The following is a 25,758-nucleotide window of genomic DNA, read 5'->3' as shown; positions in this document are numbered from 1 at the left end:
CTCCTTGCAGGCTTACCATCTCGCCACCTAGTGAACACATCAACCTAACAATACAGCTTCATCTCATTCCAGACCAGGTACCACACACCACTGATACACATTGGAATGAAAGACTTAGTTTTAGTGTTAGTAAATTAGTACATCAGCCCACAGCAAGAACACAACCCTAAGTTTAAGTTTAAGCTTCACTTCCTGTAGGTGTCACCACTCCAGTATAAAGGAACAACTGTACACCCTGACACATCTTCTGACACAGGTAAAGATTAAACCAATCTCCAATATTGCAATATATTCCAAGATAAAATACTTCTAATCCCAAGTCTGTGTTGCTAAAATGCGACAAATGACAGCATGGTTATAGTTTTTAAACTCACAGCTCAGCTCAGCTGTTTTATTCACAAATGTGCTGGCTTGCTCTCAGAGCTCACTTCAACCAGGATGTGGCATGACACAGATTACAGTATTTATTACTGCGATTAATCCAGCCGCTCTTTCTGAAAGCATGGTTACATTTACATTTACGGCGTTTAGCAGACACCCTTATCCAGAGTGACTTACAACTGAGCAACTGAGTGTTAAGGGCCTTGCTCAGGGGCCCAGCAGTGGCAGCTTGGTGGACCTGGGGCTCGAACCCATGACATTCCGATCAGTAGCTCAACACCTTAGCCACTAAGCTACCACATCCCACAATGTTAAACTAACTATATATCAGGGGTGTGGCTTTTGGCTACATAGTGGTAATAGCTCTGAAAACAGAAAATGAGCATCTACGAGCTTCTACTGACTGTCCTACAATAACACTTAATCCATTATAAAATCAAAATTTCAAAATGTTACTTAATGAAACTCACTCATATCACTTCAGCATGACATAGTCTATGCTCACAATAAATATCTGCCAATTCTACTTTGGAGTCTTTTATATTTTTAATCCATTATAAATGGAAATTTAAAAAATATTAGTTGATAAAACTCAATCAGATCACTTTTTAATAATCTTATCTATGCTTACAATAAGGATAAGTTTTACTGTGGAATTTCTTAATAATTCCTCTTCAAAATCACCATATTAGGCAGTATAATTGCACCTGGAGGCACTATTTTAAAATTTCAAGATGTTAGTTGGTAAAACCACCTTATGTCACTTTAGTGTAACACTCTATGAGCAAAATAAATATTATTTAATTTTACTGTGTAATTTTTTAATATTTTTTATTTAATGTCACCATATCTTTCAATAAATTGATTATCAATTACAAAATGTATATTTATAAATGTTAGTTAGTGCAACCAGCTTATATCACTTCAGTATATACTGGAAGTAAGTGATACTGCCAGATATGCCAGATATGGTGATTTTGAAGCAGATAGATTAGATCCTTATCCTAAGCATAGATCATTACAAGGTGATCTGTAATCTGTAGTTTTATCAACTAACATTTTAAAATTTCCTTTATAAAAAAATCCATAGTAAAATGGGCTGATCTTTATTGAGAGCATAGAGCACATCATGCTAAAGTTATATGAGATGCTTTTATCAACTAACATTTTAAAATTATTATTTTATGATGGATTAAATTGTGCTTCCTGGCCACCAGATATGGTAATTTTGAATAGGAATGATTAAAACACACACAGTAAAATTATTTTGCTCATAAAATAATTCATGCTGAAGTGATCTGAGTGAGTTTTATCAACTAACATTTTGCATTTTTTAACTTATGATGTCTTAAAAATGTACCTTGTGGCAAAATTATATTGCCAGATATGGTGAATTAGGTGGTGAATAAGAAGAATTAATAAAAAAAAAAATCCAAAGTACAATTGGTTGGAATTTATTTTATTTATACATTCGGTCATGCTGAAGTGATCTGAAATGGTTTATCAACTAACAATTAGGATTGGATATTTATAATAGATTTTAATCCATTTTACTTTTTCCTTTATGTACCCAATTTTTAATATATAATGATTATTAAATCATAAAACCTTCATTCTCATAAATACTGTGAATTTGTTTAGTCACAAATTTATTACAAAAATATAATTTTGTTTTAATTCCTTTAATTCATTATTTAATCACTATTACAGCTATTTAAAAGCCGCTCTCCTGAAATATAAGTGCTGCTAGTTTACCCGTGCTATCAGTAAGAGCAGCTGGTGTAACCGCAGGCTGTATTTACTGTATGTTGGGAGACTCCGAAACAAAGCATAGAAAGTTATATTCAGATGGAATGAACATATATAGTGACATATAAATCAAATAAATTAAGTTCCCTTTCAAAGGAACTCGACGCTGCGTCAGTGCTGACGCTTTGGGAACGCTTCTGTGAGGATATTCACGTGACGGGGTGATTGCGCGCCAGCAAGCCCATATAAGGGCATCTACGTCACACTACTCCAGCTTCTTTGTCTTCAGGAAGCGCTCTGTGTATGTTTGTCAATGTGTATGTGTGTTTGTCCTGTCTGTCTAGTACAGGGAGAGAAAAATATATATTTTAGGGAAAGCTAGGCTTCTCAGCCTCGGCTGTGCCTCATTGTTCGGGTCTTGTTCGGCGGCTTCGATCACGGGGTTTGCAGGTTAAGTTAGTGGATATGGAGCAAGAGACGAGGTTTTCCCTTTCTCTTTCCCTCTCCCCTAACTCCATTCGCTCGTTTTCGGTTTCGGGAGCTCGCGCTGCGATTTCTCCCAACCTGGAAGAGAGCATGTTGCTTTTGCATCGGGCTCTGAGGAGCTCAATGTGGGCGGGGAAGGGCTCCCCCCCTCTGAACAGTCGGATGCGTGCATTGTAAGGGATTCCCTCTGCGCTCACCTGGATGTATTTTCGCAGGTCGAGTTTGCTGAAATGGAGCAAGAGGCGGGTTTTTCCCTTTCTCTTTCCCTCTCCCCTAACTCCGTTCGCTCGGCGTCGGTTTCAGGAGCTTGTGCTGTGACTTCTCCCAACCTGGAAGTGAGCATGGTTCAGGGAGGGGCTTCCCTCCTCTGAATAGCCGACACAATCAGCTGCGTTCGAGAAGCTCCTCGAGGCGGTGACACGTGCTATGTCTAAGCTAAAATTAGATTGGTGAGAAGAGGAAGTAAGTGTCGTCTGTTATAAGCTAGACGACCGCTTTCTGACTTCAGGCAGCAGGCCACCTTCATGTGGGCAGCTGCCATAATTCCCAGACCTCCATGCCGAGGTGTCAAGGTCTTGAAGAATTCCATTTTCAGCGTGTACTTTTTTTCTCCTGCCATGTCTGACTAATCAGCCATTATAGGGCTTGAAAGCCATGGTATGGGGTGATGCCTGGGATTGAGGAGACTCTTACGGGCTATCTCTCACCTACATCGCCCGCAGGGAGGAAACCTGCCTTCAGGTGGTATCTGAGATCCACCGAGCCAGTGACTTTGCGCTCTGTGCCACAGAGCAGACGGCCCGCTCCATAGGCCGTGCAATGGCTGCGCTGGTTGCCACGGAGAGGCGCCTGTGGCTCAATTTGACTAATATTAAAGATGAGGATATGTCCTCTCTCCTGGATGCCTCGTTGTCACCTCAGGGCTTGTTCGGCGATGCAGTGAGTACTGTCATCGACAGGCACCAGGAGGTAAAATGCCAGTCGGCGACGTTCAGGCTTACTGCCTGCCCCGCCACCTCCGGCATTTAGGGGAGCAGTGGGGTCTGTGCCTGCTCCTCTTCCTTGCATGGATCTCCCTGGGTTGGCACCTGCCAGTTTCAGGGCACCTGGGAGGTCTGCGCAAGGTTGACACCACTATCAGACAGCCAGGCAGCGTGGAAACTTCTGCCAGGGGTGTCTCAGTGGGTCCTGGATACCGTAGAAAAAGTCTACAGGATCCAGTTCTCCTCCCATCCTCTGCGCTTCCAGGGTGTGCTGCCCACAATTGTTGGCAGACACCAGGCAGCGTTCCTCCAAGAGGAACTTCTCTCACTCCTGAGGAAAGGGGCCATAGAGCACATTCCCCTCCCAGGGTGGGACTCCAGCTTTACAGCTGATATTTCATTATTCCCAAGAGTCCGATTTTGGACCTGTGGGCTCTGAACTGTATAGGTTCAAGATGCTCATGCTCAAGTTTATCGTGTCCCAGATCAGGTCCAAAGACTGATTTGTGACGATCGACCTTGAGGACGCTTATTGTCATATAGGCATTCTGCCAGAGCACAGGAAGTTCCTCAGGTTCACTTTTGGGGTCGAAGTGTACCGGTATTGTGTTCTTCCTTGTGGCCTACCCCTTTCACCACGCACGTTTACAAAGTGCATGGACACTTCCCTAGCAACATCCTGTCTCCAGGGCATCCGTGTACTGAATTACCTGGACGACTGGCTCATTCTGGCCCAGTCGAAGGCTATGGCGGCCAGTCATCGAGATACTTTGCTTGCCCATGTGAGGTCTCTCGGCCTCAGCTTGGACCCAAAAAAGTGTGTGCTTTATCCTTTTCAGAGAACCACCTTTCTTGGGCTAGTTTGGGACTCCACCACGATGCAGGCACATCTGTCTACCGCTCGGGTGGCTTCCATCTTGTCAGCAGTGAAAGCTATTCGGCTATTCAGCAGCCAACGTTATCCCTTTAGATCTGCTCCACATGAGGACATTCCAGCTCTGCCTAAGGGGTGTGGGCTTTCATCCTCACAGACGTCCCCTCAGGTAGGCTCTGAGGTCCTGCAGGGCCTTGATGGTCTGTTCCCAGTCTGCTCGTGCTCTCTCACGGCCTCTGGCACAGTCATTGACCGGTGCGTGGCGACTTGGGTATTGGCATTCCCATAGCGTCAGCACTGACGCAGCGTCGAGTTCCCTCGAAAGGGAACTACACCAGGCTACATATGTAACCCAGTTTCCTGAGAAGGGAACGAGATGCTGCATCGCTGGCCACACCCGGGCATCCTCTCACGCTTCCTTCAGACAAATTGAAGCTGGAGTAGTGTTCATCAGGTGGATTGCTTGAGGGAAGAAACTGTTCCTATGTCTGGTCGTTCTGGTGCTCAGAGCTCTGTAGCATCGGCCAGATGGCAAAAGTTCAAAGAGGGAGTGTGCTGGATGTGAGGGGTCCAGAGTGACTTTGACTTTGCCCTTTTGCTCACTTTGGAGTAGTACAGGTCTTGAAGAGTGGGGAGAGTTGTGCCAATGATTCGCTCAACAGTCTGGACTATGCTCTGTAGTCTCCTGAGGTCGGATTGGGTAGCTGAGCTGAACCAAACAGTCACTGAGGTGCAGAGGATGGATTCAATGATTGCAGTGTAGAACTGTTTCAGCAGATCCTGTGGCAGGTTGAACTTCTTTAGCTGATGAAGGAAGTACAACCTCTGCTGAGCCTTTTTCACAATGGAGTCAATGTGAATGTCCCACTTCAGGTCCTGGGAGATTGTGGTTCCCAGGAATCTGAATGACTCCACTACTGTCACAATGCTGTCCATGATGGTAAGTCGGGGGAGAGCAAGGGGGTTTCTCCTGAAGTCCACTATCATCTCAATTGTCTTGAGCATGTTCAGCACCAGGTTGTTAAGGCTGCACCAGACAGCCAGCCGTTCAACTTCCAGTTTGTAAGAAGACTCATCAACATCCTGGATGAGGCAGATCAGTGTGGTGTCGTCTGCAAACTTCAGGAGCTTGACAGAGGGGTCATTAGAGGTGCAGTCATTCTTGTACAGGGAGAAGAGCAATGGGGAGAAAACACAGCCCTGGGGGGCACTAGTGCTGATTGTGCGGGTGCTGGATTTGAGTTTTCCCAGACGCACTAGCTGCTGCCAGAATGTTGTTTTGAAGCAAGAGGCTCAAAAATGGGCCTAAGATGGAAAAGTTAGACAGATAATTAAACTAGTAATTATTGGACAAGAAAGTTGTGGACATTAGAGATTGAAGGATGTCTGTATCTGTTATCTGTTTATGTTTTCATATTCAGTTATTTCCCTAATGTCAACTTTAGTGAGTTGTGGAGTTACAGGATGTCTGTAGTTCTGTAGAGTTGTTACAGATGGTGAACTGCTCATTAACACATCATTAACTGGTGTGTTCATACAGGCTGCAGGCTGAAAGGAAACAGAGAGACAGAAGAGATCACTGCATACACAGGAGACTCAGTACTGCTGCCCTGCTCCTGCACTGAGCTCCACAGCAAACCTGAGACATTCAAATGGAAGAAATACACAAATAACTGGGCACAGATAGTACAAAGTACAAAGGAAGATTTCAGCTGGTTAATGATCACTCTTCAGGAAATCTCTCTCTCTTCTCATATCACACCTGACTGAACAGGATGGAGAAGTTTACATGTGTGATGTTGAAGGGGGTGAATACAGATACATCAGACTCACTGTTAAAGGTAAATGAGTCATTTTTATTCACAATGTTACTTCAGTGATAATCTCATGACAGATTAATCTGATGTTGTAACATTAATACAATATATTAAACTCTTTATTTGTATACATTTGAGAAATGCTTTTTTTAAGAGTCTTTTTACACATCGTCTGTGTAAAAAGACTCTAAACATTTTTGCCTGAGTCTGTAGAAGTGTAACGTGATGAAACTACTGTACATGTCTGTAGTTTGCCACAATACTGTGACATGATTTGTCTGTAGTTGTGTATGATGAAGTGTGTTGTTTTATAGGAAATGTTTAAAAATAAATTTAATTGCACAACTATTTCACTTTGACTGACCACTTTTGGATACTATTAATAAAATTAGTGATTACTAGACACAAGTAAGTTGTGGACATAAGTGAGTTCTGCTCCACAGAAAACCTGAGATATTAACATGGGAGAAAATTACAGATGGAAATAACTAGGCACAGATATCTCCTGAGAGTGATGAGTACAAAGAGAGATTTCAGCTGGTTAATGATCACTCTTCAGGAAATCTCTCTCTGCTCATATCACACCTGACTGAGCAGGATGGAGGAGTTTACAGGTGTAATGTTAAAGGGGATGAATACAGATACATCATTCTCACTGTTAAAGGTAAATGAGTCATTTTTATTCACAATGTTACTTCAGTGATAATCTCATGACAGATTAATCTGATTTTGTAACAGCAAACAACACGCCTCTTTATAGGCTCTCGGTCACAAAGCTGCAATTAGTGCAACTCATGACACCTGTTCACGCCTCTATTTAATATGCAGAATTTCGGTTTGCAGACAGAGTCTGTGTTAGAGTAGAGCAATAGCACGTACTGTAACAAAACGGGTAGTGTAGTTACAAAAGGGGCTTCAATTGAGTTTCAGCACGGTAATATGAGAGGAAGAGTGAGGAGTTGACACTTCTGTTTACCTGCCTGTTGTAGCAGTAGAGCTTAAGGAGTGCAATTTGGGTAGCTTAGTCCCTGAGGTTCGAACCACTCTTTGGGCGTTCCACTTCTTCAAAAGCATTTCAATATGCCCCTCATTATTTTCTGGTCATAAATATGAACATACAGTGGTGTGAAAGTGTTGGCCCCTTTCCTGTTTTTATTTTTTTGCATGTTTGCACACTTTAATGTTTCAGATCATCAAACAAATTTTAATATTAGTCCCAGATAACACAAGTAAACACAAAATACAGTTTTTAAATTAAGGTTTTTATTATTAAGGGAAAACAAAATCCAAACCCACATTGCCATGTGTTAAAAAGTCTTTGCCCCCTTGTTGAAACCTAACATAACTGTGGTTTATAACAACCGAGTTCAATTTCTGTAGCCACACCCAGGACCGATTACTGCCACACCTGTTCTTAATCAAGAAATCACTTAAATAAAACCTGACTGAACAAAGTGAAGTAAACCAAAAGATACTCAAAAGCTACATGTCATGCTGAGATCCAAAGAAATTCAGGAACAAATGAGACAGAAAGTAATTGAGATCTATCAGCCTGGAAAAGGTTATAAAGCCATTTCTAAAGCTTTGGGACTCCAGTAAACCACAGTGACATCCATTATCCACAAATGGCGAAAAAAATGGAACAGTGGTGAACCTTCCCAGGAGTCGCCGGCAGACCAAAATTACCCCAAGAGTGCAGCGATGACTCATGCATGATGTCGCAAAAAACCCTACAACAACGCCCAAAGATCTGCAGGCTTCACTTGCCTCAGATAAGGTCAGTGTTCATGACTCCACCATAAGAAAGAGACTGGGCAAAAATGGCATGTGTGGCAGAGTTCCAAGATGAAAACCTGCTTTTTTTCTGAGCAAAAAGAACATAAAGGCTCATCTCAGATTTGCCAGAAAATATCTTATTGATCCCCAAGACTTTTGGGAAAATACTCTGGGAACTGACGAGACAAAACATTAACTTTTTGGAAGGTCCTCCCCCCGCCCCCATGGTCTGGGGCTGTTTTGCTGCTTCAGGACACGGAAGACTTGCAGTGATAAATGGAACCATGAATTCTGCTGTCTACCAAAAAATCCTGAAGCATGATGTGCGGCCATCTGTGACCTCAAGCTGAAGCGAACTTGAGTTCTGCAGCATGACAATGATCCAAAACACACCAGCAAGTCCACCTCTAAATGGCTGAACTAAAACAAAATGAGACCTTGGAGTGGCCAAGTCAAAATCTGTGTGGTGGCATTTTTGATCTACATATAAAACACAGTCAGACTCAGAGTTGGTGGTAAAAACAAAGAAGTAAAGATGGTATTTATTTCCCTACAACAAACGAAGTCTTCTATACAGTGTAGAGTGCCAAGTCTACACAGTGAAGAGGCAAAGTTTACTGATTCAGCTCTCCCTTTTATAACCTAGGTGTGTGCTTGTGTAGCCTGGTATGTGTGTGTGCTTGTGTTTATGTGGCCTCTCAGTCACCTGAGTAAAGTCAGATCTTATCAAGCATGTGCACCCACACGCCCCTTAGTTCCCATTCCTTTAACACATAGAATGTTTGTAGCAAGAACGTTTGTGGTAGGAATGTTTAGGGTTGTAGAACATGTATATTTGTTGTAGAACTGTTTATGGCAGGTACATGGGTTTGCTGTTCTCTCCCATAGTCTGACAAACAGAATTGACCATGAAAGCACATATAAACACTCATGATATTTAAATTTTCTACTACACCTGAATCCTAACAAGATGCTGTGGCACGGTCCATGCTCGAAAACCCTCCAACGTGGCTGAATTACAACAGTTCTGCAAAGATTAGTGGACCAAAATTCCTCCACAGCATTGTAACAGACTCATTGCAAGTTATACGCAAACCCTTAATTGCAGTTCTTGCTGCTAACGGTGGACCAGCCAGTTATTAGGTTTAGGCGGCAAGCACTTTTTCACACAGGGCCATGCAGGTTTGGATTTTGTTTTCCCTTAATAATAAAAACCTTCATTTAAAAACTGCATGTTGTGTTTACTTGTGTTATCTTTGACCAATATTTAAGTGCATTAAACTACAATAGTACAATACCCACCCCCATCCTCCCCAAAGAAAATAACCTCTTCATTTGTATAAATTTGTTGGAAAAAAAAAAAAATATATATATATATATATATATATATATATATATATATATATATATATATATATATATATATATATATTCAGGTCTTTAATGATCATCCTCCAGGAAATCTCTCTCTACTCATATCACACCTGACTGTAGAGGATGGAGGATTTTACAGGTGTGAGATTGAGGAAATGACTACATATATCTATCTTACAGTGAAAGGTAAAACACCCTTCAGTAGATTATGCAAGGAGGTCATTTAAAAATATATTATTATGTGAACTACTGCTGCATATTAAAAGGATGTGAGATACATTTATCAAACTTTGGCTACAAAACCATATTATGGTTTAAGAATTAAAATATTACAATCAGACAAGAAGCATTTCTGTTCTGTGTTCTGTCCTTTGTCCAGGTTCTGGTACAGTTCATTACAGCAAAGGTTATGGAGAGGAAACAGTGAGTCTGCAGTAAAGAATAACTCAATTCACTGATCCATAAAGAAATTAATCAAGAGATTTGTTCAGATATATTCCTGCATAAATAGTTTAGTAAATACATTAGCTTCATTTCTTATTCACGGTTTGTTCTCTCCAACCATTTTTAGACTTTCAGCTTTCCTTTTATGATTAATAATATTTTAGCTAAATCATGGAATTTGTGTGGTTAGATATGGACCTCCGCCTATATCCATTGTCCAACACAAAGTGGTACAGCTCCCACATACTTTGACACACAGGAGTAAAGCCTTACTGACACAGAGTTATAGAGGTTTGAATGCAGATTTTCCTGTCCGCCTGGGTTGTTTTTCTGATAAACTGATTAATCTTATTTTTCTGGAACATGTTAGGGACAAACCAACAACTGAGAGTCATAGCCACATGTCTTGGCTTTCACCAAAAAAAATTTCAAGTCAACAGACCCAAAAATGGATTTTATATGAATATTTTTCTACGGCCCTGGTCATCTGGTGCAGCGTTTTTGTGTACTTGTTTACTATATAACTTTGAAATAAAAGGCTGCAGGCTCAGTCTGACAAGCCATAAACAAGCCTATACTCTCTCTCTATCACTCTGGTGTGAAAACAGGCCTGTAACTTGACACCCTGAGATGTGAGAGGGACAAAAGGTCAGGGATTACGCAAGAATTCTTCTGCGCATCCAGTTCACGCAGACACAGGCAAAGAACATACGGCATGTCATATACCGTTGGAATCGTCTGCTTATTGGATAAACGGCTGTATAGGTCCAGCCCATTTCATTGCTATTGGAAGGAGTAATTGTCAGTCAAATGCGGGTTCCCAAAAATTAGGTCATGCCACCATTGGCTTCTCAGCCGTCTATCTCTGCCATACAAGCGCCGATTGGCTCAAATGAGGGCTTATTTGATTCGTTAGGACCTGGGCTATAAATATGACGTAGACTTTGAATTTTTGAATATCCCAATTAGGAGTTAGAGCGGCAAAACGAGATGATGGCGCACTTCTGTTTCCAGTTTTCACAACACTAACGGAATATTTGCGGCGCGACCAGAGCGTTTTGGATTAAAAGGCTTACAGATTTCAATTCCTTGGACCTGTGTGGATTTTTGTTGGAATATATTACCCCAGTGAAAAAAGAGACGCGTCTAAAGGTAAGGGAAAAACCGGTCTAGCGCCACCTAGGTCAGTTTTGTCCGAAATGTTTTTCTAATTGTATGAAGGCTGTGAATCATATTGTGCTTTGTGTTTGGGCTTAAAAAATTATTGAGAGTATAAACTTTACTAGGTAAATAGGTTTTTTCGTGTTTTTGGAGGATTTGATGCTTTAAAGTTGAATTGAAGCTTGTTTCTGGGTCATCCCCTAGTGGTCACTTCTACTTCGGCCCGTAAGAGTGTATCATTTACAGGGTTTATATCTCATGATCACATGCTTTTGAAGCCTGTTTCACCTTTACAATATATGTATCATTAAAATTTAGACACATTGTATTATTTCTTCACAAAATGTTGTAATGTTCTTGGTCCTGGATTGTAAATGCACTCAGAACTGAGGTGTTCCTCAGAGACAATAAATACATCTGTGTCACAAAGATTATTGTAAGCAAATTTCTACCAAGATTGGAATGGTTTTACCTTTAACAGTGAGACTGAAGTCTCTGTATTCATCCCATAAGATCACGTTTCTCCTCAATTAAATACATTGACACCCCAAGAAGAAGCAGCTTCTTCGACCTTTTTAAAAACACAACTACATTACAAACAAATGCTGCATCTCAAAAAGGAAGATGGCACTGTAATAATAGACCCAGCACACTGTAAAAAAAAAAAAAAGGTTGAGTTAACTTAAAATAATAAGGCAACCTATCACAGCACTTTTATGAGTTTACTGAACAAACAGGGTCTGAAGACCATGCAACTCAAAGTATTTTGTTAAGATCCTTAGTTCTCACAACAAATTGTCAAGTTCACCTAACAAATAGCAAAACAAAATATTTTTTGTTTGCTGAATGCAATTAGGACAGATTGATCCATTGTCTCTCACTCACTCACTCACTCACTCACTCACTCACTCACTCATTTTCTACCGCTTTTACCTCGGGTCACGGGGAGCCTGTGCCTATCTCAGGCGAGATTGATCCATTATGTATTCATAATTATTTTCATATTTAAAATTGAATAAACTACAACAAATTTCTCTCCCTCTCCATTTTTTAATAGTTTGTCCAAAACACAACATTACAAAGTCTGCCATATGACATAAATGTCTTCTGCATTAGGCTATGTTTGTACTAAACTACAAATGTTATCAAACATCATTAGAAAACTTTGTAAACTGTATGAAAACTACAACATTGTTTGTTTCAACATAAAATGAAAGATGAGCTTCCAAAAACCAAGTAATATTTTGTCTAAAAACCCAAAACAGACAAATGTAAAAGCATCTGAGCAAAACCTCTAACCACACTCCAGTCAAACAGTGTATAAAGTTTTCTTATTCAACTGATCACCAAAGTACATAAAACAGCCAAAACAGACATTAATAAAAGCATCAGAGTAAACCTCAAAGGTTCAAGCGTTACATAGCATTTTGTATTATTTTAGCAAATCAACATTGAGAATACATTAACACTGCAAGTGAATAAACCTAAACACTTGGTAAAGTACAGTATGATATGTAACAGTGCATCAGAAAAAATAGTTAGCTTGTACCAGTACAGCCAGATACAAACAAACAAACAAAAAAAAACTCAACTCAAAACTTCAGTATTCCTCAAGGCTGCAAAGTTTGAATCGAATGATACATTGTTATGAAGAATAATGATTTTTTTTTAAATACTTAATTACTAAAGTATAATTGCAACAATCATTGTCCCATTTGCCATAGCTTCAGTGACATCTGCAAAATCGTCAACTACAACGGTTTTAATTTTAGTGACTGGACTCTTGCAGAGCAGGTACCGCCAAGATCAATGAAGATTTTCTGAATGAATTCAAAAGTATATTTCAGTTCTTTTGGGAATTCCATATTGAGTGCATACAAGAGACCGAACAACTAAGCAAAGGTTTCTGGCAGATCTGGAATATCCTGTAGAACAATGGCCTCTTCCAGGATTATTGCACGGTTTATCACAGTGGCCAGTGAAACAGGAGTGCCAACATCATCTTCAACCACAGTGAGGACTCCGATCTTTACCCCGCTAGTGCTGTGGTCTTCAGGGTCAGTGTCCTAGGAGATTAAGTAATAGGAGGGGGCATTAATTGACATGTAGACGTAATTACTAATTGTTATTAGTGCCCGTGCAATGGTGGTGAACAAATGAACAAATGTAATGCTAAGTGTTCTACCAAATTAGAAATAAAGTTTGAAAAGGGCAACTTGCCAGACACATCTTGAGCAAGAAAGCCGGATTTTCACGCAGAACAAGTGGCAGTCCCTCAAGAGCTGCTCTTTTTCGTTTTATGACAATATCGCTGACCTCAAAAGAACAAAAGAAGAAAGTTGCTAAAGGGTGCAGATGCTTTACGAAGTCTTATGGATTAAACTCATTCAGGAATCTGGTACTTCGGTATTTTAAATATGTGTATTTTATATGTACATTCAAGAATCTTAAAGAGTACCTGCTCATCCAGCTTGTCCAAAAGTGTCTTCATTTCTGGACCCAATGAATCTCTCCTTTTTCTGTAGAGTTTCAGTAGAGGTGCTGTATTTTTATCAAGTGACTCACTGAACTTTTTTAGGAGGTCTATGTTACAGATCCTGAAAAACTCCATGCAGATCTACAGTATTTAGAAGAAAAAAAAAAACAATAAAAAATCAGAGCATTTTCCAATATAAATGAATAAAAAGTTCAGAATTCCCAATAATAAAAATTATATCAACAAATAACTAAAAAGGTAATGTTTATTGCTATCATCACTCATTACTTGATAACCAGAACATACTTGCCATTCAGTTAGTTACCTCGTCCTTTGCAAAAAGTCCAGGCCATCTCTCTCTAATCTCTTCTACTAGTGGCTGAAATTTAACAACTTATTTGCAGCGAAGAGAAAAGGTTTCTTTCATCTGTCTGTGAATGACTGTCAAGTCGAGTTTTCTTTTCTTCATTTCATCAATCATAGCAAGTCTCTCCTTTTCAAGTTAATCTTCTGTGTGGCTTTCAGTATGGTTAGGCAAAAAATTTACCTCTGCTCTTTTAGGCTTTTTCATGTAGGCCCATTCTGTCATACCCTTTTCTTTTACAATTGACAGTAACATCAGAACAACCAGCTTCCCTTAGTTTGGCCCGATAATTACCAAGCTTAAACTTTATACTCATCACCCAAGCAATTCGCTATTTGTTTCAAATCCAAGCATTCAAAACTCTCAAAAAGGTACAAAGCTAACATAACCAAGCGGAATCAGTAACAAGCAGCTAAATTCAAATAGATAGTTATTTTGGTACACCCACATCAAAGCTTACACGTCAGAAATTATGACGTAAAATTAGATGATAATTAAAAAATTATTAATACATAACTTGCGCATGATTCGGCAGAAATGTTGGACTGCCGTGAAACAGCATGTGTCTTCACATAAACAACGCACTGGTAAAAGAGATTATTACCATTAGCTTGGTAGCACATCACATATTAAATGAAAAATATAAGTTATTCGATTATGAAAATGATTGACACTTTCCTGTGACTCAGCAGAAACAAGTGGATTAATATGCCGTGATACTGCCCTTTCAGGAACCCCCGCAGTTGAAGTCTCAAATTGCCATGCGTTCCACGTTCATAGTGCGCATGCGCCAACAAGAAACGTGCTTTAACATAAAACATTTACATTTTAATGTTAGTTCAACAAATATTTTTTAGTATTGCACAATTTTTAACATTGAAGCAACATATTTGTTGAATAAACTTAATATTATTTCTGAGCATTTCAAATAAAAATATTTTAGTTCAGTTTACTTTTAAAATTTTATTTAGATAACTTTTAGTAAGTTGGCTTTTTTACAGTGCAGAAATAAGAATCAAAGCTGTAACTTTCTACACTAAACTCTACAACGCAGAGTTTTGCAGCTCATTCCATAGTGATGAACCAACCTACACTACTTTAACCACAGAACAGAATAATAAACTGGACATGCCTCTAAAACTACAGGAACTAACCGTTACCAATTAACAACAGGACGACAATATACGGACTACCCAAAGAATTTTACAAGCACTTCTGTGGTTTTCTGGGGCAGACCTGTGTGATGTCTTCAAGTACATCTACAACAATGGAAGGCAAGCAAGCTGTACTAGACCTGGAACATTTAAAGAACTGGAGACCCATAGCCCTGCTGTGTAGTGACTCCAAAATTTTGTATGTGGTTGGCCTGAGGGAATCGTCTTGGTCAGGGGTGTTGGCTCAAGACTCTTCCCCATGAGAAGGCTGGAGATCCCTTTACAAACTAAGAATAGAAAAGCGAACTACTGATTATCATTGGCAGATTGTGTACTCCACTGTGACTACAAACAGATACGTGGCACATATCGACCCTAGCAGGAGCAAGTAATACCTTTTCTGTCACAGGGAGGAAACATTTGGAAGACCTCTTTCTAGGCATTGAGAGGGTGAGCAAAAGGTTTTCATTAGAACAAAATTGGTGTAAAAGTGTAGATTTTAAATGGACTGATGACATACATATATGTGCCAAGTAATGTTTCAAAAATGAAAACTGTGGTTCTTAACTTTTTAATTGGTCAGGCTAAACTTGCTATTTGGATCACAAGAAAAAACAAAATGAAGTGGCACCCAGTTTCCCAACATACTACTTGCTGCTTTAGTAAAAGCCAGACTCAAATTTGGATATAAATTTTTTTAAGTTGACACACAAGCTACCAAATTTTTTTCAACTATGGCCATGCAGAAAAATCTTATGTCGGATCGGCACAAATTAGATAATTTGTACCCTTTAAATGTGTTTATTTATTTTTATTTTTCTCCTTCTTTTTTCCCCCGTGAGGGTAAAACCCAAAGAAAAATTAATAAATTTGTCTTCTCTGGAGCTCTCTATTGTTTTTTTTTTTTTTTTGTTTTTGTTTTTTTTTTTATGAAGGAGAAAATTTATTGTTTTTAAATGAAAAGGCATTTTAAAAGTCAAAAAGTCTCTCTCTCTCTCTCTCTCTCTCTCTCTCTCTCTCTCTCTCTCTCTGTCTGTCTGTCTGTCTGTCTGTCTGTCTGTCTGTCTGTCTGTCTGTCTGTCTGTCTCTAAAATCTGAGGACGTCAGGATTCTTGACGTCATTCTATGCTTTGGCCACTAGAGGTCTATATTGTTTTTTTGTATGTTGTTGTCCCCCGTATCTTTATAGTGTTTTTGTTGCCACCTCTGGCTCACTTCCATGTGTGATTTGGTTTTGCTTTTTAGTTTTAGATTTTTAGTTTAGTTTTAGATTTAGTCAGTGTGTGTTTAACTCTAATTCTCTCTTTGGATTAATGTGTTGGTCCTCAGGAAGAATGCAGGTGTGTTTTCTTCTCCTCCTCTTTATACAGCTTCATGTCACTGAAGGTGAGTCTGCTGATCTCTCTCTCTCTTTCCCACACACACACACACACACACACACACACACACACACACACACACACACACACACACACACACATTCCTTTTTAATACTATATCAGTAATATATAAATAATATCACTGAACAACTGAAATTATTTGAGTTTGTAGTTTTTGGCTTTGCTTAAAAAACCTGCTTAACACTTATTAAGTGCCAGATCTTAATTAATCCCCATCTATTTCCTCGGTTCATGTAGAACACTGAGTCTCCTTCATCATGATGGCTGTTCTGGTTGTTCCTTCCTCGTCCCCATACACCTTCCTCTCGCTCTCTCATTGGCTGTTACTCATCGAGGGTCTTTTAGCATCGTACATCTTACATCACAAGACTTTTGTACCAATCATGTCAAAGATTGGGGTGTGTGTGTAAACTCGTCATGGAATGGGTCAATAAACTCCTTACCAGTGTGGTGTGTTCACACTGTCACTTCCTGTTTCTTGTGTCATGTCACTAAAATAGAAGTGGGTTTTGCTGTTCAGAGTAAAATACATGCAGAGTTTCAGTGTCTCAGAGGAACATGTTCATGTGAACATTGTGTAGTTTGTGTTCTGTGGATTAACACTTGACCATGTGTGTGACAAATGATGAGAGACCTTTACATTCAAACTGACACTCAATAATCTATTCATTTGGATAAATTAGAGAATTTTTTTTTTCGCTGTACTTTTTTGTAACAAGCAACTAAACATTTTTGCCTGAGTCTGTAGAAAAGTCGTTTGAGGAAACCAAATTGCTGTAGCTGTGTGCTGTGAGCTTACAATACTGTGACATGATTTGTCTTTAGTTATTAGAGTTATTAAAACTAGTCATTGTTAGACACAAGTAAGTTGTGGACATTGGTGAGTTGTGGAGTTACAGGATGTCTGTAGTTCTGTAGAGTTGGTGAGATGGTGAACTGCTCATTAACACATCATTAACTGGTATGTTCATACAGGCTGCAGGCTATATGGAGAGGCAGAATAGATCACTGCATACACAGAGACTCAGTACTGCTGCCCTGCTCCTGCATTGAGCTCCACAGAAAACCTGAGACATTTACATGGAAGAAAGCCACAAATAACTGAGTACAGGTATCTCCTGAGAGTGATGAGTACAAAGAGAGATTTCAGCTGGTTAATGATCACCTGACTGAACAGGATGGAGGAGTTTACAGGTGTGATGTTAAAGGCGGTGAATACAGAGACATCAGTCTCTCTGTTAAAGGTAAATGAGTCATTTTTATTCACAATGTTACTTCAGTGATAATCTGAATGTGTTGATGTTTGTTCATTCTCCAGGATGCAGACTGAATCAACAGACAGTGGATGTGACTGGAATCGTGGGACAGTCTGTCCTTCTGCCCTGCTCCTGCTCTGAACTACAAGCCAAACCACACACTTTCAGATGGAGCTTTGATAAAGGATCTGATGACATAAAGATCTTCCCAAAGGAGGAGACAAATCTCTACACAGACAGAGTTCAGGTCTTTAATGATCATCCTCCAGGAAATCTCTCTCTACTCATATCACACCTTAACTGTAAAGGAAGGAGGATTGTACAGGTGTGAGATCAACAAAATCAGTATAGACATCCGACTCACAGTAAAAGGTAAAACATTCTTCTGTATTTAATCCACATGTGTATTCAACTACAGTGTTTATCTATGGCAATGAAATATTTTAATAAATATGTGAACTTCTAAGTTTGTGTTCTGACCTGCTTTCACTTCTCACTACAATTCCTGGATTGTCACGGATCGCCGTGCTATGCACGGCACGGAAGACAAAGTGACCACTAGGGGATGAGCCAGAAACAAGCTTCATTTCAGCTTTAAAGCATTAAATCCTCTAAAAACACGAAAAAACCTATTTACCTAGTAAAGTTTATACTCTCAATATTTTTTAAGCCCACACACAAAGCATAATATGATTCACAGCCTTCATACAATTAGAAAAGTTTTTGGAGAAAACTGACCTAGGTGGCGCTAGACCAGTTTTTCCCTTACCTTTAGACGCTTCCCTTTCTTCACTGGGGTAATATATTCCACAAAAATCCTCACAGGTCCAAGGAACTGGAATCTGTAAGCCTTTTAATCCAAAACGCTTTGGTCGCCCCACAAATATTCCGTTTGTGTTCTGAAAACTGGAAACAGTAGTGCTCCATCATCTTGTTTTTCGGCTCTAACTTCTCATTGGGGTATTCAAAAATTCTAAATTTATGTCATATTTATAGCCCAGGGCCTATCGAGGCCTATCGTAGAAAAATATTTTTATTGAAGCCATTTTTGGGTCTTTTGACTTGAAATTTTTTTTGGGGAAAGACAAGACATGTGGCTATGAACCTCAGTTGTTATTTGGTAACATGTTCCAGAAAAATACGATTAATCAGTTTATCAGGTAAACAGCTAAGGCGGAAATGAAAACCTTCCATTCTAGCCTCTGTAACTTTGTGCCAGTAAGGCCTAGTCAATCTGATCAATCTGAAACCAGTTTCTAGAAACTAGACAATCTCTTCTTTCCAATGAGACCAGGCTCACCCCTGTGTGTCAAAGTATGTAGGAGCTGTACCACTTTTTGTTGGGTAGGTTATGTAGGCGAAAAACCTGCAATAGGGGGCGAGATCCTTAAAGAGCACACTGAGTTTCCACACTTGTGTCCTGCCTTCACTCACCACACATCACACTCTTTATTTATAGCTTACTAAACCTTTCTCTCCTTACAGGGACACCAACAAGACCTTCATCATCCACACCAGTGATCACAACAACTTCACCTCATTCCAGACCAGGTACCACACACCACTGATACACACTGGAACTAAAAGTCTGTGTTTTAGTGTTAGTACGTTAGTCAACACACTACATTAACTTCTGTTTATTTAAGATGAGCTCATGATCTCTTAACATCTCCACTAACAGAACTTTCTCTTGAAACCATTCTGTGTAAATGATCTCCATAAAGACTCAGTTATACAAGTTATACACTAAACCACACACCTCCAAACCCCTTGTCACTCATTCTATCAAACTCTTCTCTTCTTTTACAGTTTCCATCACTGTTTCCTTTAAAACAGGCAAAGTTCAGTGAAACATCTAAACAGTTCAAAGGTCATGTTCTGAGTGATATTGATGATGTTTCTCCAGATTCTCTTCCCTATATACCTGTTGCCATGGTAACTGTGATCTTTCTGCACATTATTGTGGCTGTGGTTTATTGCACCACCAGACAGAAAGGTACAAAATCTTTCAAGCTTTTGTTGGAAATTTATCATCCACTTCCTCAACATTTTAGCTCCATGACCTGAGATTTTCTTCTTTATTTTACTCTCCAGGTTCTGGTACAGTCAATTACAGCAGAGGTGATGGAGATGGAACAGTGAGTCTGTAGTAGAGAAGACCTCAAATCGCTGATCCATCAATAAAATAATCAAGGGATTTGTTTAGAAATAGTCCTGCATACATACATTAGTAGACACATTATCTTTATTTCTTATTTAGTTTATTCCCTTCAACCCACTTAAACTTCCAACTTTAAATTTTATTCTTTTATTCAAGTTCTGCTGGGATGTTGCTCGGGCTCCGAACAAACCAAAAGGAAGAGATACAATATGGTGTTACCCAAATGGAGTTGTTTTAAGGGATGTTGTAGTCCAGGGTTGAGTAAAAGCGAGCCGCACCTAACCAACTGAGTAGTTTGTCAATGTGAGGCATTGGGTAATAGACATCATATCGACTTTTTGAAAGGAAACACAGAACAAGAGCGACTCTTCAGATTTGGGCACCAGAATCACAGTGCTGGACCAGTCATTGTGCGACTCCTGGATTACTCCATACTGAGCACAGTTGTGAGCATGATTCAGTTGTTCCTTGTGTTCAGGCAAACAAAAGGCTTGGCGTCTGTCTTTTCACCTGACGTTATAGCTGACATCTCTGACTCTCCGTGTGACCTCGTATTGCCCCTTGTTGAGTAATTTAGGGCTCAGTGTGGGTAGCAAAATGAGCACTTGAGCTCCCATAACGAATTCCGGTAGCCGATAGCTGGGCATATATTGGGTTTTTCTCTCAGGTCAAGAATGCATAGAGTTTCGCTTTTACTACTAGAAGGTCTGTCCTCCTAACTTACAGGATCTCTTGTACTGTAAAAAAAACAGGGGCTCGAGCGAGATTCAATGTCTGATCCAGCTTAGCCTTGGTAAGGTTACCAGACTCGAGATTGCACCTTGACTGATGAACATTTGTATGTAGCCAACTGTCAACAATGTTTTTCTTGCTTTATCTCTGTGTTAGAACCAGTGTTAGAACTCAGTGTAAAGAATGATAGGTGCCCGTCCTCTTTGAGATTTCTCTCAGAGCATTTGTTCATATTCCAAAGCAGTTCAATAAATTTTGAACCTTTTACACTTGCCCATGCCTATCAGTGTGCTATTTTCTCCAGAATTTCTCCTCAACGAGTGCATTAATTACTCTTCGTGCTGAGATTGACTGCAGAGATTCTTTTTTCTCAGCATATTTACTTTAGTATTCTTAGTTACAGCTTTTTCTCTTTTAAAAGTTGAAGCTCAGTATTCCAGACCCTCACAGCTTCAGGGTCTCTGGATTGATCCTGATCTCATATTACCATCAGTGTGAAGTTCCCATGATCTCCTGTACAAAACATGCTGGTAGATGGATTGGTGACTCTAAATCATGTAACATCATGTCATGACCTGGCTCCTTCTTCATGGTGTATTCCCACCTTATTCCCTGTGTTCTTGGGAGAAACTCCATATCCACCACAATGCAGAACAGGATAAAGCTCTTGATAAGTAAGAGAAGGGCTGAGGTTACACCAGCACTCTGGTAAGTGTGACTTCTGCTGGTGGGATGGAGAAATGTCCAGACTCATCATTACATGAGTTTAATATCTCACCCATATAAACCTCCTTATTCAACTCCTTATTGTACACTGCACAGAATACTGAAGAGTATGGACAAGTGCTCTACTACATTTTGTCCAGCTGTTTGCAACAGATGTTCACTTTCTTTGTGCTGAATGACACACAATGTAGAAAGGGGAACATTAGAATAACAAACATTTGTATATTTGTCATTTTTAGGTGAAATTAAGTAAATGGAGACTCCATGAAAAATCAATCAATCAATCAATCAATCAAATGTATCATAATGAGCTTCATTTGGGTGCACTAACTCCTTAAGACCACTAGATGGAGATGTCAGGTCAGTAATAATGTAGACTGCTGCTGACTGTCACTACGTCATGTCAAAGCTCATGAATAATGTAAAACACAATAAAATACATGTTTACAAGGAGAAATGTAAAACCACACTGCGTTTTTTTGATGCATTAAAATGTATAATAGTTTATCAGCATTAGTTGATTAATAAGGATTCAGAACATAGACTCAGTTCTGCTGTGCAAAAGCCATGATAGACTTCTTACTTCTATGTGGTCAAGGCCATAGTGCTAATTTTACACTTCCTGTTTTAACTGTGAGGGTGTGAATGAGGTAATGTAATAAAACTGCAGTGTGATATTTAAAGTGTGTTCATTGAGACACACTGTAGCAGTCGGTCAGTGTGTGTTTAGCTCTAATTCTCTCTTTGGATTAATGTGTTGGTCCTCAGGAAGAATGCAGGTGTGTTTTCTTCTCCTCCTCCTTATACAGCTTCATGTCACTGAAGGTGAGTCTGCTGATCTCTCTCTCTCTCTCTCTCTCTCTCTCTCTCTCTCTCTCTCTCTCTCTCTCTCTCTCTCTCTCTCTCTCTCACACACACACACACACACACACACACACACACACACACACATTCCTGTTTAATATTATGTCACAAAAATGCTGTATGTAAGATTTTATCTTTTAAACCATAAAGTCATTCACTAATCTTACTTATTATCTGAAAATATAAAGTTTTCACTGAACAACTGAAATTATTTGAGTTTTGGAGTTTTTGGTTTTGCTGCAAAACTGAATGTAAATAGAAACATAAACAAATATTGGACAGTTATTGGATGTTAATCAAACCTGCTTAACACTTATTAAGTACGAATTTTCTGCCAGGTTTTTATTAATCCCCGTCTATGTCCTGGGTTCATGTAGAACACTGAGTCTCCTTCATCATGATGGCTGTTCTGGTTGTTCCTTCCTCGTCCCCCTACACCTTCCTCTCGCTCTCTCATTGGCTGCTACTCATCGAGGTTCTTATGTGGTTACACCACAAGATTTTGTACCAATCATGTCTACTCACAGAATGTGTGGATGACATCACTAAATTCACTTCCTGTTTTGTGTCATGTCACTAAAATAGAAGTGGGTTTTGCTGTTCAGAGTAAAATACATGCAGAGTTTCAGTGTCTCAGAGGAACATGTTCATGTGAACATTGTGTAGTTTGTGTTCTGTGCATTAACACTTGACCATGTGTGTGACAGATGATGAGAGACCTTTACATTCTAACTGACACTCAATAATCTCTTCATTTGGATAAATTTAAGAAATTTTTTTTTTCATCTGTTATTTTCTGTCACAAGCATCTAAATATTTTTTCCTGAGTCTGTAGAAACGTCATATGAGGAAACCACATGGCTGTAGCTGTGTGCTGTGAGCTTATCATACTGTGACATGATTTAACAGTTATTAGAGAGTTATTAAAATTGTGATTATAAGTGTTTATTTGGACAAGTAAGTTGTGGACATTAGTGAGTTTTGTAGTTACAGGATGTCTGTAGTTCTATAGAGTTTTTACAGATGGTGAACTGCTCATAAACACATTATTAACTGGTGTGTTCATACAGGCTGCAGTCTGAAAGGAAATAGAGAGACAGAAGAGATCACTGCATACACAGGAGACTCAGTACTGCTGCCCTGCTCCTGCACTGAGCTCCACAGCAAGCCTGAGACATTCACATGGAAGAAAAATACAGATAGAAATAACTGGACACAGATATCTCCTGAGAGTGATGAGTACAAAGAGAGATTTCAGCTGGTTAATGATCACTCTTCAGGAAATCTCTCTCTGCTCATATCACACCTGACTGAACAGGATGGAGGAGTTTACAGGTGTACTGTTAAAGGTGATGAATACAGATACATCAGTCTCACTGTTAAAGGTAAATGAGTCATTTTTATTCACAATGTTACTTCAGTGATAATCTCATGACAGATTGAGCTGATGTTGTAACATCAAAACAATAGATTAACTTCTTCATTTGTGTAAATTTGAGAAATTTTTTTTCTGCTGTTATTGTCTGTGTAAAAAGCCTCTAAACATTTTTGCCTGAGTCTGTAGAAGTGTCAGGTGATGAAACTACATGTCTGTAGCTTGCCACAATACTGTGACATGATTTGTCTGTAGTTGTGTATGATGAAGTGTGTTGTTTCATAGGAAATGTTTAAAAATACATTTTAATTGCAGAAATCTGTCTCTTTGACTGACCATTTGTGGATATTAAAGAGTTATTAAAATTAGTGATTATTGGACAAGTAAGTTGTGGACATTAGTGAGTTGTGGAGTTACAGGATGTCTGTAGTTCTGTAGAGTTGTTACAGATGGTGAATGGCTCATTAACACATCATTAACTGGTGTGTTCATACAGACTGCAGGCTGAAAGGAAATGAAGAGACAGAACAGATCACTGCATACACAGGAGACTCAGTACTGCTGCCCTGCTCCTGCACTGAGCTCCACAGCAAACCTGAGACATTCACATGGAAGAAAAGTACAGATGGAAATAAGTGGACACAGATATCTCCTGAGAGTGATGAGTACAAAGAGAGATTTCAGCTGGTTAATGATCACTCTTCAGGAAATCTCTCTCTGCTCATATCACACCTGACTGAACAGGATGGAGGATTTTACAGGTGTGATGTTAATGGGAATGAATACAGATACATCAGTCTCACTGTTAAAGGTAAATGAGTTGTTACTTGTTACTTGTTAATTGAATGTTACTTCAGTGATAATCTCATGACAGATTAATCTGATGCTGTAACATCAATACAATATGTTGATGTTCGTTCATTCTCCAGGTTGCAGACTGAATCAACAGACAGTGAATGTGACTGGAATCGTGGGACAGTCTGTCCTTCTGCCCTGCTCCTGCTCTGAACTACAAGCCAAACCACACACTTTCAGATGGAGCTTTAATAAAGGACCTGATGTCATAAAGATCTTCCCAAAGGTGCAGACAAATCGTTACACAGACAGAGTTCATGTCTTTAATGATCATCCTCCAGGAAATCTCTCTCTACTCATATCACACCTGACTGTAGAGGATGGAGGATTGTACAGGTGTGAAATCAACAACAAAATCACTACAGACATCAAACTCACAGTAAAAGGTAAAACATCCTTCTGTATATAAACCATATGTGATGTCGACTACAGTGTTTATCTAGTGCAATGAAATATTTGTAATAAATATGTGAACTTCTACTTTATAATAAAATTATGTGGAGATCATTCATCAAATCTTGATGACAATAACTGATAAATAAAATGCAATAATTAGACACATTTCTGTTCTGTGTTCTGTCCTTCGTCTGTGTTTGTGTTTATGATTACAGATTAACTGAGTTTGTGTTCTGACCTGCTTTCACTTCTCACTACGATTCCTGGATTGTCTTTAATAAAGAACACACTGAGTTTCCACACTTGTGTCCTGCCTTCACTCACCACACATCACACTCTTTATTTATAACTTATTAAACCTTTCTCTCCTTACAGCTGCACCAACAAGACCTTCATCATCCACACCAGTGATCACAACAACTTCACCTTATTCCAGACCAGGTACCACACACCACTGATACACACTGCAATGAAAAGTCTTAGTTTTAGTGTTATTATGTTTGTACATCAGCTCACAGCAGGATCCCCACAGTAACCTTATCTGTAGGTGACTAATTTTATCTGTAACTTTAACCTTTTCTGTAGGTTATACTTTAGAAAGTAAAAATCTACCTCCAGTTCTCAATGATGAAACTACGGTACACACTGACACATCTGAAAAAGGTGATTGTCAATACACTACTTTCTTCTGTCCACTTAAGATGAGCTCATGATCTCTAAACATCTCCAGGAACAGATCTTTCTATTGAAACTATTCTGTGCAAATGATATTTATAAAGACTCCGTTATACAAGTTATACACGAAACTATGCACCTCCAAATCCCCACTCTTTATTTATAACTTTTTTCTTCTGACAGGTGCACCAACAAGACCTTCATCATCCACACCTGAGATCAAAACAACTTCACCTCATTCCAGACCAGGTACCACACACCACTGATGCACACTGCAAT

General features: G+C 39.3%; 1 protein-coding gene across 1 annotated transcript in view; it reads left to right on the top strand.

Moving 5' to 3' along the window:
* The window catches only part of LOC113660576 (obscurin-like), a 75,026-nt gene that overhangs the window by 48,323 nt on the left and 945 nt on the right, over positions 1 to 25,758 (top strand). The window contains exons 14-19 of the mRNA XM_047818191.1: positions 23,249 to 23,563; positions 24,050 to 24,364; positions 24,483 to 24,794; positions 25,180 to 25,245; positions 25,390 to 25,467; positions 25,663 to 25,728. Of these exons, the coding sequence (XP_047674147.1) occupies positions 23,249 to 23,563; positions 24,050 to 24,364; positions 24,483 to 24,794; positions 25,180 to 25,245; positions 25,390 to 25,467; positions 25,663 to 25,728 (1,152 nt within the window). The remainder of the gene's footprint in view (positions 1 to 23,248; positions 23,564 to 24,049; positions 24,365 to 24,482; positions 24,795 to 25,179; positions 25,246 to 25,389; positions 25,468 to 25,662; positions 25,729 to 25,758) is intronic.

The sequence above is a fragment of the Tachysurus fulvidraco genome, chromosome 9, assembly GCF_022655615.1.
Source record: "Tachysurus fulvidraco isolate hzauxx_2018 chromosome 9, HZAU_PFXX_2.0, whole genome shotgun sequence".
In the NCBI taxonomy this organism is placed as follows: domain Eukaryota; kingdom Metazoa; phylum Chordata; class Actinopteri; order Siluriformes; family Bagridae; genus Tachysurus; species Tachysurus fulvidraco.
This window is presented reverse-complemented; position numbering and strand designations above follow the sequence as displayed.